General features: G+C 42.8%; 5 protein-coding genes and 1 non-coding gene across 6 annotated transcripts; 3 read left to right on the top strand and 3 right to left on the bottom strand.

Moving 5' to 3' along the window:
* Positions 1–238: 238 nt before the first annotated feature.
* Positions 239–2,246, bottom strand: LOC115683796 (uncharacterized). Its single transcript, XM_030608403.2, has one exon. The coding sequence runs from the start codon at positions 1,865–1,867 to the stop codon at positions 392–394; it is 1,476 nt and encodes a 491-aa protein (XP_030464263.1). The 5' UTR covers positions 1,868–2,246; the 3' UTR covers positions 239–391.
* A 103-nt stretch (positions 2,247–2,349) lies between these two features.
* TRNAD-GUC (transfer RNA aspartic acid (anticodon GUC)) lies at positions 2,350–2,421 on the bottom strand. The gene has a single exon. It is a non-coding gene; the product is annotated as a tRNA-Asp (tRNA).
* A 1,664-nt stretch (positions 2,422–4,085) lies between these two features.
* Positions 4,086–5,330, bottom strand: LOC115683803 (universal stress protein PHOS32-like). The gene is made up of 4 exons (XM_030608417.2): positions 4,996–5,330; positions 4,772–4,881; positions 4,550–4,668; positions 4,086–4,367 (listed from the first exon to the last, which is right to left on the bottom strand). The coding sequence occupies exons 1-4, from the start codon at positions 5,168–5,170 to the stop codon at positions 4,277–4,279; spliced, it is 495 nt and encodes a 164-aa protein (XP_030464277.1). The 5' UTR covers positions 5,171–5,330; the 3' UTR covers positions 4,086–4,276.
* Positions 5,331–6,930: 1,600 nt separating this feature from the next.
* On the top strand, positions 6,931–8,139 carry LOC115683804 (uncharacterized). Its single transcript, XM_030608418.2, has 3 exons — positions 6,931–7,090; positions 7,566–7,698; positions 7,875–8,139. The coding sequence occupies exons 1-3, from the start codon at positions 7,018–7,020 to the stop codon at positions 7,909–7,911; spliced, it is 243 nt and encodes an 80-aa protein (XP_030464278.2). The 5' UTR covers positions 6,931–7,017; the 3' UTR covers positions 7,912–8,139.
* Positions 8,140–10,420: 2,281 nt separating this feature from the next.
* Positions 10,421–13,431, top strand: LOC115683852 (UDP-glucose iridoid glucosyltransferase-like). Its single transcript, XM_056309998.1, has 3 exons — positions 10,421–10,813; positions 11,909–12,256; positions 12,355–13,431. Exons 1-3 carry the CDS (start codon positions 10,657–10,659, stop codon positions 13,257–13,259), a joined length of 1,410 nt encoding a protein of 469 aa, XP_056165973.1. The 5' UTR covers positions 10,421–10,656; the 3' UTR covers positions 13,260–13,431.
* A 145-nt stretch (positions 13,432–13,576) lies between these two features.
* LOC115683853 (UDP-glycosyltransferase 76E1-like) lies at positions 13,577–15,733 on the top strand. The gene is made up of 2 exons (XM_030608489.2): positions 13,577–14,619; positions 14,743–15,733. Exons 1-2 carry the CDS (start codon positions 14,133–14,135, stop codon positions 15,612–15,614), a joined length of 1,359 nt encoding a protein of 452 aa, XP_030464349.2. The 5' UTR covers positions 13,577–14,132; the 3' UTR covers positions 15,615–15,733.
* The last annotated feature ends 308 nt before the right edge of the window (positions 15,734–16,041 follow it).

Below are 16,041 nucleotides of genomic sequence, written 5' to 3' on the forward strand. Positions count from 1 at the left end.
CAGGACATGCTAGAATAAAATACTTGCACCCTTGTGCAGGCAGTAAAACGATTTTGGCTTGAAAGCTACCGGCTAATAGTCCAGGAACAGCAATACCCCTTCCTGCCGACGAAGTAACTTCGGTCTCCAGCCGAAGTTACTTTGTCTTCCCATTGCAGAAAAGCAGCATATCAAGAGTGTTCGAAGGATGATGCTTTGTCTCTGCTAAAACTTTCCACTATAAGCATGGATGGCTGTATCCAGTCTGTCCGTGTTTCCTCAGTTCTCAAAACACCTCGCTCTAGCACTGCTGATTTATTCACAACGCATTTGTTCTTGGGAATCCTCTCAGCCTCAGAAAGCGCTGCACCTCTCAAGTTGCTTGGGTAATCTTCGTTACCATTTGCAAGCTTTAGGGTAGTGGATCCTCGTATTTACAAAAATTTTCTCCTTTTGCCGAATCGTTCGACATACACAAAAACAACCTTTCATAGGCAGCAGCCATCTTGGTGGCGGCAAACAAATGCAAGCCTCTATGCCGGGCAACTTGCCCTTTTTTCTCCAAAATGATTCTGCCATCACCCCAAACCTTGTAGAGAGCTTTCTTTAGCGATTCCACCGTGGGTGGAAATGTGTATCCCACATCTGCATTAACAATGACAGACCCAGTTATACTGGCAAGCCTCGTGGCAAGGACCGGCTTACCAGAAAGCATTGCTTCTAACAGAGTATGATCCAATCCTTGAGCTCGAAGAGTTGGGTTTGCAAAGATATCAATTGCATTATAGAATCTTGCAATTTGAGCCTGTTCTAGAGGCCCCAAAACCAGAACATTAGAACCTAGATCTCTATATCTGGTACCCCAGGGACCGTCTCCGGCAACCAGAACAAGGACGTCTTCTCTGAACTTTTTGTTTTCCTTGAGTAGCTGCTTTAGGGCTTCGAACACTAACGGGTGTCCTTTATCTTTAACCAACCTACCTGCCAATCCTATGACCAGGTTTTTAGAATCCGGAATCCCAAACTTCAATCTAAAATCCCCACCGCTGATGATATCTGGCCTGAAAACATTTTCATCCACGCCGTTAAGGATCACGTGGACTCGTTCCTCAGGGATCATGTAAACTCTTTTCAGTACATCTCCAGCGTGATCACTGGTGGCAACGTGGTGAGCATAACTCGGAAAAAACTTCACCTCTTCGACCACCCTCATCACTCTTTCGGTCAATGAGTACGACTGCGGCTCATCAGGAGAACGAACAAGTTCCTGAATGACGTCGGAATGTATGGTCTCATAAGCTATTCCATGCCAGCTTACAGCTACGTTGGTTATGTTTCGCGACCGAGTGTGCATCAGACCGACACTCTCTGTGTGGATCACATCGAATGGTCTACCGGTGGAATTCTGAGATTGGAACTGCTTCCACACCAGTGCTTGGTCCAGATAACCGGCAGCGGTTGGCTTAGAGAGATGAAAGTACAAACTGCTTATCGGGTATTTCGGGAAGGACGAGTTCGGAGGAGAAGTTGTGAATATGTGGAGCTCGTGGCCTCTTTTGGCGAGCGCTATGTGAAGGGTCGAGGCATGCCTCTCAAGTCCGCCTGCGTGAGATCTGTGAGGCCATTTCTTGACGAAGACGGCAATCTTGAGGAGTTTCGGAGGCCGCCCCGGGGTGAAATCAAGGTAGTTCCACGCAGAAGCAAATGTGAGGAGGTCGATAGGTCGATCTTCATAGCGGCCTGGTATTTGAGTTTGCTTATGGCATGGACTAGTACTGGTGCAGTGAAACCAACAGAGGAATGAAGCGATCGAAAACCCGGAGAGGATGAAGATGATGGAGCATAGACAACGAAAGCTCAAGACTACAGACTTGTGATCCCTGGCCATTGAAACTAAAGTCCTAATGGTTGAACCAGATCAAAAACAGATGATTCTGAAGGAAAAGAAAAAAACAAAATATCCAATGGAACATGAAACTTACTGATGAATCTACAGTGCTGTCTGGTAGCTCATATGTTTGAAGTGGCTGCTGCACATGGACTGACAAATTTGGGATTGGAACACAGCTTGAGATGTGAGCATTTAGAGTTTTATTACGAAGTTTAATGGGGTGAGGCTTAGCTAAGCAGCAACAACTCCGTTGACTTGGGTACCAAATTTCCGCACCTATTTAAGAATTCCAAGCGTTTGCCATTACCGATGCGGATTTCCCTAAAAAAAATTTGTCCATTTGCAGACTGAAAGAAAGATGAAGAGGTCATTTCGATGGGCGCATGGTGCCATGTTTAGTGGATGCTAGCAGATTCATTGTTTTTCTACGTGTTTGATAAGTGAACCCATAAATCAAAAAGGTCCAAAACAAAAAGAATCGCCGTTGCCGGGGATCGAACCCGGGTCACCCGCGTGACAGGCGGGAATACTCACCACTATACTACAACGACTTCGTTGAGATTAATGGCTCTTAATAATAATTTTAGAGTTAATATTAATTTTATTTTTGGAATAATTTCATTGGAAATCCTAAAACTTATCGTGAATGTGCAATTGAATCCTAAAAATTTCAAGAGGATGTAATAGAATCCTAAAACTTATCACAAAAATGCAACCGGGTCCTAAAATTTTCAAACTTGTCAAATTGGCCCAATTATGTCATTTCGTTGATTGCACTTTTTGAAATTTTTAAGACTCGATCACACTTTTGTAACAATTTTTAGGACTTAATCGCACTTTTTAAAATTTTTAGGATTTGATTGTACTTTTGCAACAAGTTATAGGACTTGATTTCATTATTTTGAAAATTTTAGGACTTCATTACACTTTCATAACAAGTTTTAGGACTTCCAATGCATTTCTCCCATTTTTTTTTTTTAAATCAGTATTAAACTTATCTATTAATAAGCAGAACCTGATACATATTACAAAATCGACTGGATTGAGTTCAGTTAGCAGTGAAATATAAAGGGTCGAGGAAGGGCTATTCGCGATGCTAATTTGGCCAACTTGTGAGCAGCTCTATTGTTCGAGCGCCGTGTCCAGGAAATACTCCACCACCGGTTCCTGAGAGAAGCACAGCAATCTTGGACCAAACCCGAAATCTGCCAACAATGGGTGCTGTTTTCAGTGTTTATAGCACTTATCAGAGACACAGAGTCACTCTCAAAGAGCACCCGATCCCAGCCTTGTCAAGATGCGGCTTGTGTGCCGAGCTCTAGAGCTTCCCCTTCGGCTTCGAGAGCAGAGAGGGCGTGAGTTCCCCGATAAGGAGTTGTGGAGCACATGATCTCTGCGTTCTCGAGCCAGTGTAGCTATGGAGACCTGTGTAGTGTTCACCGCTGCATCGACATTGAGTTTTAACACACCCAAGCGCGGGAGGATGTTATAATGCGTTGATTTTGCTGGGACGAATCTTTCTCGCGACAGTTTTTGGAAGGATGTCATAATGCGTCACAGGACCAATTGGCCGTCCATCTGGACATGAGAGTCCACAATTTGGTTTCGATATTCCTAGAGACGCCAATGTATCATGCCCACCTCACATCGAAAGCGAAAAGGATGGATACCTGTTGATGGGAATAGCAACTCCGAGAGTACACCATGTACATCCATACCACTGAACCGAAGAACAGCCAAACCCCGACAGGTTTGTCACCAAACTACTCGAGTTACTGGCCAGTCTCTAATTAGATGGAGAGGCGTCTCCTCAGAGCTCTCACAAAGGGGACAGTGGGGCTTTCTGATCTGAAATATACCTAGTATTATATTACCGGAGGAAAGACGGTGACAGTCTTGATCTGTTCTTGGTAAGATGGATAATGCTGAGTATATTGAAATGGCAAACGAACTTCTGATTTACTAGACATTCTAGCATACGGGTATCAAGACATTTTAATCCGTTCCAAACATTCATTTAAGTTGTGCCATGTTACTCAGAAAATAATTCAAGATATGCCTCTTTGAAGCATTATGTCTAGCTGTGAGAGTTGCCGATGTCCTCCGCCTCCCAAGGCGTGGCTTATGGTTTAGACTTAGTTGAACTAGTATAAAAAAATCATCACGGTATCTTACCACTGAAGGGTCAATTCTGATGGGGTGGTCCAATAAGTGATAATCAAATCATCCATAAGGAAATAGAATTAGGGAGATACCCGCAAGAGCTGAAATACAAACTAGTCCATCAAACTCCAGTTACAGAAAGCAGCAAACAAAGAGCGAAAGCTTATGCAGCGCATTCCAACATCGGAAGTACAAACACTATAAACGAAACAATCAGTCGTCCCTTGGCAAAGTCCAGATCGATCAGAAACCATGAGAAGCCGGATCCTTGACAATGGTCACCGGACAAGTCGCGGTCGCCATCACATGACTGGTCACGCTCCCAAGGACCACCCTGTTTGTAGATCACAACACATTTATTCACTCCAATAAGACCAACTTAGGGAAACAATAATTCATGATCCAATTTGTAATTATCTCATTCGTTCTATAGTTTCTGCTCTTGGGAACCAAACCAATTGAAACAACCCGGATTCCTTCAAGATGGACATCCGCTATTTTAAGAATTTAATGTACCTTTGAATGGTGCCGAGGCCTCTGCTACCCATGACCAAGCAATCGAGCTTGAGATCGCCGACCGCCGCGCATAGCTTGTCCCTTGCATCGCCCCAGTATATCTTCACCACCACAGTCACCTAATCCATATCGATCAATTCACATGTTTATTTCGATTAATAATTAAATAAACAATCTGACAGAAAAAAATTTGGGTATATGCTAGGAAGAGTAATAGAGTACATGTTTCTGGCGGCAACCGGTGTCGAGCATGTCGAGGACCTCGGGATCAAGCTCGACATCGTATTTCTGGGCGATCTCCTTCTCCCGGAACTCCGATAGGGGTATCAGAGCTGCATATATTGAAATAATCAGAACGCTAGTGCTACCAATTATCACCATAGTTATAGAATAATTCAAACTCAGCAAGATAGGCAAGAGCGATCGATCTTGTTTAGGGGACGTACGAGAGCCGGTGGCGGACCAGAGGAGGTTGCGAGACTCGTCCCCGACGAAGGGCTTGATGTGGATCATGTAGAGAGTGTCGCCTTTGTCGATGAGGTTATCGATGGCCCATTTCAGGGCCAGTTTGCTTCCCCTGGAGAAGTCGACGGCCACTCCGATCTTCCTGTCCTTGGTCATGCTGGTCGACCCTCCTACTCGATCCCGATCAAAGAAGAGCAAGAAAGAAACAGCTTCGAAGATCTCTCTGTCTCTCTAGAGAGGACTAGGAGAGGAAGGAGTGGGACCCGGAGGAGATAGAAAGATAAGGCAGAAACCGAAGTGATATATGGAAGGGTTCGTGACCTTTTGATAAGGCTTTATTACGATGGAGATGACGATGATGCAAAACCACAAACTAACCAAGTCATTTTAAAAAAGAAAAAAACGGGGTCTGCAGTCGCTTTTAGCTGAGGAGATTAAGGTCAACTTTTTGCTTAGTCTTGAAGCTTCACATCGTGGGCAAATTCAATGAGATGGATACGAGTGAAGGGAGGCGGATAAGAGGAGAGATTTGCAGTTATTTTAATTGCGATTCGTTAGCTGGTTTAATGGGTCAAAGTGCCTGAAACGTACATCAGTGGCATTTGGCAATTCTATAGATTATAGGTACGGGCCACAACGTTATTATGTCTATGCATTTTGGTTAGATTGCCATTATTTTTTCTGTGAGAGAGAGAGAGAGAGAGAGAGAGATATCTAACAGTCATAACGATTGGTCAATGGATTTGGATGACAAATGTTTGACTTGACGGGAGAACAAGGAGCAAGAAAAGCTGAAGAAACAGATGAATCTCATGAAGCGACACAGAGAGAGATATTGCTCCATAAAAGTTTCTCAGTTATAAAAATTTTTCCCCAATTCAATTAAAAGGTTCTTTGTCGATAAGCGTCCTTGGGCCCTGTTCACAAATACCATAATTGCGAAAGAAATGCTTTATTGCTTCTTCTATAGTAGAAATTCGCGCTCTCGTCAAAGGAAATCTTGCGTTTGAACCGGACCTATACTATAGGTGCAATTTTCCACCTCACAAATGCAAAAATACATGTCCGAATCATTTTTTGAATCGTGTCTTATCTAATTCATTAGAGTACTTTACAATAAATGAGTGATGAGTCTATAAGCACAAAAAAAATGATAACTAAAATTAAATATTTCAATAACGTAGATGATTCCGGGACTTGGAGCTTCTTGGTTGATATTAAATGCATCCTGAGTTTCTAGAGTATCATCCTTATTTTGCTATTTTACTTGGATTCTTGTTAAGACACACGTCCACACCCGAGAGTAAACCAAAAAAGGGTACTCTCTCTATAATTGGGTCAAGGAAAAGTCAACTGTGCAGTTTTCATGATTCGTAAGCAGTGATCAGGCTGTGTACAGAGTACCGGGAATGGATCCGAGCTTGGGCTTTTTGTCGTTCATCCAACATGTTTAGCTTCACCATGGAGCTAAGCTATTGTTGGCCCATGAAAGCCACAACCTCAGAGAGAGAGAGAGAGAGGAAAGCAAAAGGCAGGCCTCTTTCAGCGTCGAATTCGATGCTAACTTTCATATGTTTAATGCTTTTCTTCAGACAGATTATTATCGCGCACTTGTGAATACTTTAAGTTTAAGCACTTTGGGAAGATGCTGAGTTTTGCAAATTTGTGTCTGGTATGACCTCCACTGATTGGCATTGGAGATTCCTTCATGCGGGCTCGACTTCATTTTCTTTATCCATTCTTCTCTTGCTTCGTATCTGTGCTCGCTACATCATGGCCCGAGAAGAGGATGGTGATGATGTCCGGAGAGGCCAAGCTGCCTTTGTAGGCTCTTCTCTCTCTGCTTTTAAATGATCGAACAAAAGCTTCTTGGCTTTGGTTTGACTTGTGTTTGGTTCCGCACTCCGCAGCAAGAGCATGATGTACTGAAGAGGCAGCTTTCTCAGGTTAGTGCCCTGCCACGGCCGAGAAAGGTCCATCGCCATCAAGGTGCTGGTTCGGGCATGAAAGCCTTTTTCCTTGGCGGGTCGGGTGGGACGGGCGTTTTCTTGCCCTGTGGAACAGGCCATCAATCCGGTACTTCTCCCTTACGATTGTAGAAATAGTTTTCATGTTTGTGAATTCACTCGAAGGTCAACCAGTCGATACTCGACCTGTATGCCATTCTAATTGAGTTCGAGTTGCTCTGGTCTTTTGATATATAGTCTGTTTCGAAATCCCGGGTCAAACTATATAATGAAAGCTTTTCATCATAATGTAAGTTCGCATTTCAATAACCAAGTCAACGTTCTTCTTCTTTTTTGGGCCAACTGCCATCAAATCAAGTTGAGACAAGCTTGTATGTATAATACTTTGCTGAGTTGAGCTCAAATTTAATTTTTCAAGCTCAATCCCAGTTCAAGACAAGCTTGGGCATACCCTATCCACTTTGAGTACTGTTTAGTTTAGTGCAGGTGAAGTTTTCTCCTCTTTCTCCTCGAAACCAGATGGGCAGTAAGTTGGAATAGAACTTGTCGTTTCAATTTGATAATTATGGGGTTTTGGATCACAGGGTGTTCGACTGTACTTATACCCGCAGGAGTAGCACAAGCCTTGAGACTCCACTTTGACAGGATCAGCTCGCAGTTTGATCCTGGTGCCGTCGGTGGTTTTCCTATGCAACCAGCTATTTTCTTGCCAAAAAGGTAAACTCGAACCGAATGTTAAGTAGACAAGCAGCATCGTACTAACTCCCAATCACACACCACCTCCAGTGACTTTGTTTCGTTATCGCACTGATATATGTTTTTGATGATGATCACTTCTTTGGCCAATTTCTGTGTTGAATTGAATGGCACCTCTTTGTTCCACTTGTATGCAGAATCTCTGATGGCAAGAGCGCGAAACCCAGATGGTAGCAGTACTACATGATTCGGGAGACATGTCTCCCTCAGGAGTATGCTGTGCCCTTATCCTCTTCTGAATTTCTGAATAAATTGTTGCCCAAATTTTGATTTTCGGCTTTTGCTTTGCTAATCATTGAGCTTTCCATGATTTACTGTAATGGCACAATAAACAGAGAAATATAATTAACTGGAGAATAAAAGGACACGGGAAAGAGCTTTTTTGGCCCTTCCTTTTGTCTATTTCCCTGCACACTAGTTATGTAAGGATGTTTTAGGTTCCTCGATCTGATCTAGTCTTTCATTTTGTCTGAAAAGTATCTAAGAAATCTCTCGGATGACGATTCCTATTGCTTTATCAAACTTTGTGAGAATCTACCAAGGCATTGACACATTCCGCGATGTCTGGCAAAAGAATAAAGAAAGCTTTTCGCCGTAATTCAAAGAAAGAATAGATTAAAGACTTGTCAGGTGGAGTCTTAATTTTGGGGCATCGCAATTGTCACATCCCAAAGTCTAGGACATTGAAAGGCGTGAGATTTTGCAATAAACATTTGATGACGCCCATCCATTACTATAGGACCAAATCCGAGCTAAGTTGCTACATTTCATGACTAGTAGATGTGAAATCGCAAAGGCACGTGATCACATCAGACAAGTCTTCTTGAATTGTTGAGAACAAAAAGTGTGAAATTAGAACTCTGAAAAAGTCATTGACAATTGTTGACACCTAAATTCTGACTACTCATAATTGTATAGTAAAATTAGGGGCTAAAGCTTAGCCCCTAACAAAAAATAATATAATTGCGCATATAGTTTTTCGGAGCATATAGTTTATCCATTGCATTTAATTGGATCGGTGGCAGACGGACTTAACAGAATTTAATTGGACTGGAGTTAATGGACTCAAGTGCAGAAATTTTGAACTTAACAGAATTAATTAGATCAAGCTCATGCGAATTAAAGATTCGGTTAAACCCGTTATTCCCTAGAGTGGTCGAGATTGGCACGTGCATTGCGCATGCGATACATCAAATTACGGGATATTGAGACAATGTCATGAAAATCTTTTGGTCACATGGGTTATTCGAAAGAACTAGTATAGGGAAAGAGCAAAGTGGATTTGGGTAGATTCGTGGGCAGAGGAACAAAGGAAGAAAAATAGGAAAGTGAGTTATTTTTATTCACGTTTCCGCGATACATGGGAAGATTGTGAAGCCATCATATTCGGTTAAAAAGGGGTGAGAAGGAAAGAAAATCGATTTTTGCACACGTGAAATTAAAGAAAGGGAAAGAAAATAACAAATGAGGGAGAGAAGCAAAGGGAATTTGGATTTTACAAATCCAAATTTAGATTTTACAAGAAGGAAAGTAGATGTTAGCCTTTTCATTGAAAGTCGGAGTGAGCGATTTCAGGTTCTGCACAGGTTCCATCTCAAACCTAAAACCTACCCATTCCTCATTTTTTGGAACTTGAAACTTACTTTACATACTTTGGAATCTGATCACATTTATGACCACCACTTGCTTCTATGATCCTTTGACCACAACTTATATTTAGACACACGAAGAATATGAAACATTAACAAGTCACAAGATGAAAGCTCAGACTAGTGATTTCAGATTATACACTCATTATTTAACATTATGGAACACTGTCTACTAAGGTTTCAAATTTTAGGTTCCAAGTTCTTACTTGCCTAGAATTTGGAACCTACCCTGAACTTGAAACCTACCCTGTATACCTTAGAATTGAGATATGATTTGCAAATCTATTGTTTCTAAATTTAAATGGATATAGATAATATTTCTTGTGATTCGATGTCGTATTTGATGTGGATTTGATTTCTTTCTGTATTTGTTTGATTTGAATTGATTCTGCTTTTTTAAAAACAAATCCAAAAAAGAGATTAGCTACAATTGAAGTAGATTATTTTTAGGATAAATTGCATGTTTAAATTAGGGAATTTAATTAACTTCGGATTTCATAAAAACTACAAAAATTAAAAATAAACATGAACATGTCATATAGATTAATTGTTTCACGCTTGTATGTCATCTTGCCACGTCGTTCATAACTTTTCATTCGTCATTGCTTGCGTGTCATTTAGCAATCGTATGTTAATTAGGTTCATGGAATTGTGTGTCATATTAAATTAATTCAGTAATGATTTTTGCCTGTAATTAAAATTAGGTCATATTATAATAGTCCATTTAATCGTCGCTAGAATTAGGATTAGGATATTTAGGTAAATCGGATGTTGCGTGTCCTGTTAGACTGGTAGATGTAAAAACGCAAAGGCACCTGATCACATCAGACGAGTCTTCCTGAATTGCATAGAGTGGGAAATTGGAACTTTGAAAAAGTCCTCGGCAATGCAGTGCAGGATGTCTCTTCTGACTGGTATGACTCGGTTTTTTTCTTTTTTTGGTCGGATAAAATATGACTCATTTGAAACGCCACAATTTAATACTCAATCAGCCGAAGACACCAAAAAAACGATTCGCCTAGTACAGATTTCACTTGGCTTTTATTGAGTCTATATCAGGTGCTTGTTTGAATTGCTTCATTAATGCATTTTTAGTCAGAACGGTGAAGTTTCCATGTGGGTTCCTTTTGAAAACAGAAGTTGAACAGGGCAGAAGTATCTCACTGGTTTCGCAGACTCTTCAAAGGGTCCTATACGTCCTTAAATACTAACCTGGGTTGCTATTCATACGGCAATCATTCGTGCAGTCTCAGTTTCAGATTCCAGAGTTATGGAGTTCGAGATCGGTCATCCCGTCGCCATGCTTGAAAGTGAAACATGCCGCTTGGTGTTGGTGCTCTTCCCCTCGCAGGGCCACATTAATCCCATGCTTCAGCTAGCCACCATACTGAACTCGAGGGGCTTCTCAATAACTATTGCTCATCCTGAATTCTGTTGAGGAAAACTCCTATTGATTTTGAAGTTGACAAAACCTTCTATATTTTTGTAAATCTGATACTTGTTCTGAACAATTTTATTCCAGGTCTGTATATTCTGGAAGCTTAGAAGAAAGTTATTCAGACTTTACAAACCGTCAAGTATGTTTTTGAAGACCCACATAATCTAGGTTCCGAGATTCGCACGCTGAAGTTATTCGATGCGTATGCGTATAGTAGAAGTTTTTCGATGCAAATGCGACGAAGAAATTATTCGGACGAAATTCTTCGGACGGACGCTGAAATTCTTCGAGGCGCACGCTTGAATTTCTTCGACGCGAATTCGTAACATATCACAACAGCTAGTAATCCGGCATGGATTTCATGAAGGAATGTTCGATTGTCTCAATCTGAATCAGATTGATTGACAAATCAAACATCACGACAAGAATGCATTACAACGGACAAAACTCTACTTATGGAAACCAAGATTCTGATTGTATGGGCGAGCAGAATCAGCGGGATTTAGAATCTGTCAACCAACGGCTACTCAATCCTTATACAAATCTGTCCAAGGTGAAGATTGGAAGATGATCCTCTCAAAGTCGTCCAACGGCTAGTTTGGAAGTAGAGGAGTATTTAAGGAGATCAACGAGCAGCGTAAGGAAGAACAGAATCAAGAATCAACAAGTCCAAAGTCGAGCATACTCCAATCATTTCTCTTGTCGTTCGAGCAAAACATTAAGATCTTGAGGGATACTTTGTAAGAGTGATTGTGTGAGATAGAGAGTCCTATCATACACAAGAGTATTGACTCTCGAAGTTGTAATTCCTCTTGATTACATAGTGAAATCCACCCGAGACCGTAAGCGTGGGAGAGTGGACGAGGCTTGCTATGCCGAACCACTATAAACTTGTGTGCAGTTTTCTATCCCTTAACTCTTACTTTACATACCGCACATCAAGAGCAGCGTCTATATAATCTCGTCTTGAATCTGAATTTTATTCAGACTCTTCTGTGATTTACTTTGTTTCCGCATAAATTTTCTAAAATTGTTTTAGATCACCTATTCACCCCCCTCTAGGTGATCCTTGCTAGCTACATCAAATTCAACTCGCCCAATCCTTCCAACTATCCGAATTTCACCTTCTTACCAATACCAGATGGCTTGTCTAAAAGCAGCCTTACTGTTCAGGACTTCCACTCGACGATGCTTGCTATTCACAGGAACTGCCGGGAACCCCTTCGAAGATTTATTCAACAGATGTTGGAACAGAATGATCCACAGGGCCGGGTTGCATGCATCATCTATGATGCGCTGATGCACTTTGCTCAAGAGGTGGCTGCTCAATTGAATCTGCCGAGTATTAATGTTCGAACCAGTGCAGCTGCTTCTATGTTGGCTTTTGCCGCCCTTCCCCGGGCCAACGAGCAAGGCTATATAACTTTCACAGGCAAGTTTGAATTGGGAAGTTTATCTAAACGATTCACACATGGAACATCTACTATCCAAAATCAGAAACTAATGCTAGAATTGCTTCTGATTTGGCAGATTCTTTAATTCAGGATGAATCCCTCAAGTTGCAGTCCCTCAACATCAGGGACCTTCTCATTACCATGGGGGAGAATCCCTCGGACACCGTTCTAGAGCTTCGGGCAGCCACGACTAGTGCGACGAGAAATTCTTGTGCAGCCATCGTGAACACAATACATTTCCTCGAAGAAGAAATGCTCCCGAAGATTCAAGAATATTTCCATGCACCGATATATGCCATTGGCCCTTTTCACAAGTTAGCCCCTTCTTCCTCTAGCTCATTACTGAAGGAAGATACCGGGTGCATTTCATGGCTCGACAAACAAGCTAGCAGATCAGTCTTGTACGTGAGCTTCGGCAGCGTGGCTAGCATGAACGAGGAACAACTGCTCGAAACTGCCATGGGATTGGCCATGAGTGAGAGGCCTTTCTTGTGGGTGGTACGACCCAGTTCGGTGGGCTGCACGGAGTGGCTCGAGCTCTTGCCAAAGGGACTCCAAGAAATAATTGGACAAAGAGGTTGTATTGTGAAATGGGCACCGCAGAAGGAAGTTTTGGCTCATGGTGCAGTAGGAGGATTTTGGACTCACTGCGGATGGAACTCGACCCTGGAAAGCATCTGCGAAGGCGTTCCCATGCTCTGCTGGCCGGTGTTTGGCGATCAAGGTCTGGATGCGAAGTATATAAGCCACGTATGGAAGATCGGACTGGAGTTGGAAGCGAAGCTAGAACGAGGGAAGATTGCGGGAGCCATCAGACGACTAATGGTAGAGGAAGAAGGGGAGGAGATTAGACAACAGGCCCAGGCATTCAAAGAGAGAGCTGAACGGAGTCTCGACATGGGCGGTTCCACCAACACTGCATTGAATGAATTGGTGGAACTGATCCTGTCATTCCAACCTCAACACGTAACATCGGATTAACCGTTTCCAACTGCCACCGGAGTATCTGTTTATGCACTCAAATACCATTTATCGAGTGGACATTTTGCTCGCACCAGAAAGTCCAGCGGCAGATTGGAGATCAGCATCATATTTCAGTTTTCGGGTGTTTCGATATCAAAACTTTTGTATTGCAATTTCACAATTTCGCATACGTATGTTTCTCCCCCCTTTTAAAACAGTTTCATAGGCGCGATTCAATACGATCAGTTGCATGAAAATCAAAGAGTAACCTAGAGCCAAGATCGCAAAAATGGCATACGTAACTCTAAATACAATGTTAACAGAGGCCGACAGGAAAAGATTTCTCACAGAGCAGAAGCATTTCTGGCAGAAAAACACGAAATGCATTTCGTACAATTTGTTTATGGGAATTTTTTATCCAACAGTCTCATACGGTAGAGGAAAGAAGCGTGCCGGCTGAACACTGTTTTCCAATAGTGTCTTTTACTTTGTTTTATATCTCCAAAAGATTTCTTGCCATTTAGTGGATGGATGCAACGGATAATTTGACACTTGATGCACCAATGAAAGAGGATGCACGCGAGTCGTGCTGAACCTGCTCAGCAACTTCAACCCTATTGTTAATTTCTGCAGCATTGGCCCCAACGCGCCGTGTCCAACTCCCAAATACAATTATCTGACTCAGTCATTATCATGTGAGCCGTCTTTAGAGAACTCTTCGCTCTTTTGACCGTCCTGCAGCATTTAACAAATGAGTATCCATCACTGAATGATTGTGCCCGTCCCTTTCATGCCCTTTTAAATATGAAGAAATGAACCGCCGATTGCTTAATGATAGACCACAGATTGCATAATGAAAGACCACTCAAGTGAGTTTTGGCCTCGCACCTAATGGCAACGGCCGGAGATAGGAGGCAGCGCCTTTTGGTGCTAGTGCCTTGTCCTTACCAAGGTCACCTGAATCCGATGCTTCAGCTCGGAGCGGCTCTTCAATCGACCGGCTCTTTTTCCGTCACAGTAGCTCACACCGAGTTCCACTTCCCTAACCAATCTAACCACCCTCAGTTCGATTTTCTTCCCGTAGCAGACAGCTTATCCGATGCTGACACGTCCTCTAGAAGTTTTATATCAACCATCTTGAAGCTCAATTTCAACTGCAAGACCTCGTTCCAGCAATCCTTAACGAGATTAAGAGAACAAACAGATTGCCAAGACGAGATTGCCTGCATAATCTATGATTCACTCATGTATTTTGCAGAAGAAGTAGCTCGAGAGCTGAAAGTCCCATGTATCATATTCCGCGCCTGTAGCGCCGCCAATACTTTGACCTACAACGAGTACCCTCGACTCCAGGAAGAAGGCTTCATTCCATTGCTTGGTAAGTAAACCTCTATGCCACATATCTAGACTAGACATCACTCATCAGGCGTAGCTTAATTTGACCATGAACAATATACCCCTGAACTGCATAAACTTTGCATTCATCTTTATCACTTTGCAGATTCAAAGCCACTGGAGCTCGTACCACGGCTTCATCCCCTCAGATTCAAGGATCTTCCCATATACAAGTTCGAAGGCCTCGAAAAATTGTTACTACTGCTCAAGAGATCTAATGAAATAGGAACTTCGGTCGCATTCGTCCTGAACACCATCGAATGCCTTGAACAGTCACCATTGATGAAGCTTAGACAGGAATACCCGGTTCCCTTTTTCACCATAGGACCTCTAAACAAGATTGCTCCACCTCTCTCCAGCAGCCTAATTGAAGAGGACGAGAGTTGCATCGCGTGGCTGAACAAGCAAGCCAAGAATTCAACCCTCTATGTGAGCCTGGGAAGCATAGTGTCCATTAACGAGAAAGAGCTCATCGAAATGGCTTGGGGACTCGCAAACTGCGAGCACCCCTTCCTGTGGGTCGTACGTCCTGGGTTGGTTCACGGGTCGGAAGCGATTGACCTGCTCCCCGACGGCTTCGCAGAAATTGTGGGCGAGAGGGGCCGTGTCATAAAATGGGCACCACAGCAGAAAGTCTTGGCGCATGAGTCGGTCGGGGCGTTTTGGAGCCATTGCGGCTGGAATTCGTCCCTCGAGAGCATCTCCGAAGGAGTCCCAATGATATGCACACCGTGCTTCGGGGACCAGAGAGTGAACGCCAGGTACCTGAGCCATGTTTGGAGGGTAGGCCTGTCGCTGGAAGACATGGAAAGAGGAGAGATCGAAAGAGCTATAAAGAAGCTTATGGCCAGCAACGAAGGAGAGATCGTGCGGCAGAGGATGACGGACTTGAAGCACGAAGTGATGCATAGTATCAAAGAAGGTGGCTCTTCTTACAATTCCCTGCACGAACTGGTCAAGTACATCAACGCATTATAGATGACTTGTGAAGGTGCAATTGATAGTTTCCTATTTTTTCGCCAGCATTTTGAGTTCTTCTTGAGCCACCTCCATGTAACCACAAGCTCCTTATATGGGAAAGAATTGTTGGTGTGTTCTGAGAAATGGTTAGCTTGGCTCTCGTTACTGTCGAGAAGTCGAAGATTACGTCACAAGCTTTGGTAACAGATCAAGAACAGAGGCAATGTAGCGTAATAAGTTATCATTGTCAGAACCAGTTGTTACAGCAGTAAGATAGCAGATAACTCGAGCACTGACATTTCATCAAACACTTCCTCACACACCCAAAATCCCACAATCCCATCCATTCTCTCTCTCTCTCTCTCTCTCTGTGTCACATACACACACGGACACTGCTCCTGAATTATTACTACACAATCCAAAAGCACACAGCAAAGGCCAACGG

Source organism: Syzygium oleosum, unplaced genomic scaffold (genome assembly GCF_021117445.2).
Source record: "Syzygium oleosum isolate NSW1041296 unplaced genomic scaffold, Sole_v2.1 Sole_v2.03, whole genome shotgun sequence".
Lineage (NCBI taxonomy): Eukaryota > Viridiplantae > Streptophyta > Magnoliopsida > Myrtales > Myrtaceae > Syzygium > Syzygium oleosum.

Coding starts and splice junctions, on each gene's coding strand:
- LOC115683796 (XM_030608403.2), bottom strand. CDS start 1,867: ATGGCCAGGGATCACAAGTCTGTAGTCTTGAGCTTTCGTTGTCTATGC.
- LOC115683803 (XM_030608417.2), bottom strand. CDS start 5,170: ATGACCAAGGACAGGAAGATCGGAGTGGCCGTCGACTTCTCCAGGGGA. Junction 4,882..4,995: donor CTGGTCCGCCACCGGCTCTC/GTACGTCCCCTA, acceptor CAATATATGCAG/CTCTGATACCCCTATCGGAG. Junction 4,669..4,771: donor CCGGTTGCCGCCAGAAACAT/GTACTCTATTAC, acceptor GATATGGATTAG/GTGACTGTGGTGGTGAAGAT.
- LOC115683804 (XM_030608418.2), top strand. CDS start 7,018: ATGAAAGCCTTTTTCCTTGGCGGGTCGGGTGGGACGGGCGTTTTCTTG. Junction 7,091..7,565: donor TGGAACAGGCCATCAATCCG/GTACTTCTCCCT, acceptor TTTGGATCACAG/GGTGTTCGACTGTACTTATA. Junction 7,699..7,874: donor GCTATTTTCTTGCCAAAAAG/GTAAACTCGAAC, acceptor ACTTGTATGCAG/AATCTCTGATGGCAAGAGCG.
- LOC115683852 (XM_056309998.1), top strand. CDS start 10,657: ATGGAGTTCGAGATCGGTCATCCCGTCGCCATGCTTGAAAGTGAAACA. Junction 10,814..11,908: donor AATAACTATTGCTCATCCTG/AATTCTGTTGAG, acceptor CTAGCTACATCA/AATTCAACTCGCCCAATCCT. Junction 12,257..12,354: donor AGGCTATATAACTTTCACAG/GCAAGTTTGAAT, acceptor CTGATTTGGCAG/ATTCTTTAATTCAGGATGAA.
- LOC115683853 (XM_030608489.2), top strand. CDS start 14,133: ATGGCAACGGCCGGAGATAGGAGGCAGCGCCTTTTGGTGCTAGTGCCT. Junction 14,620..14,742: donor AGGCTTCATTCCATTGCTTG/GTAAGTAAACCT, acceptor ATCACTTTGCAG/ATTCAAAGCCACTGGAGCTC.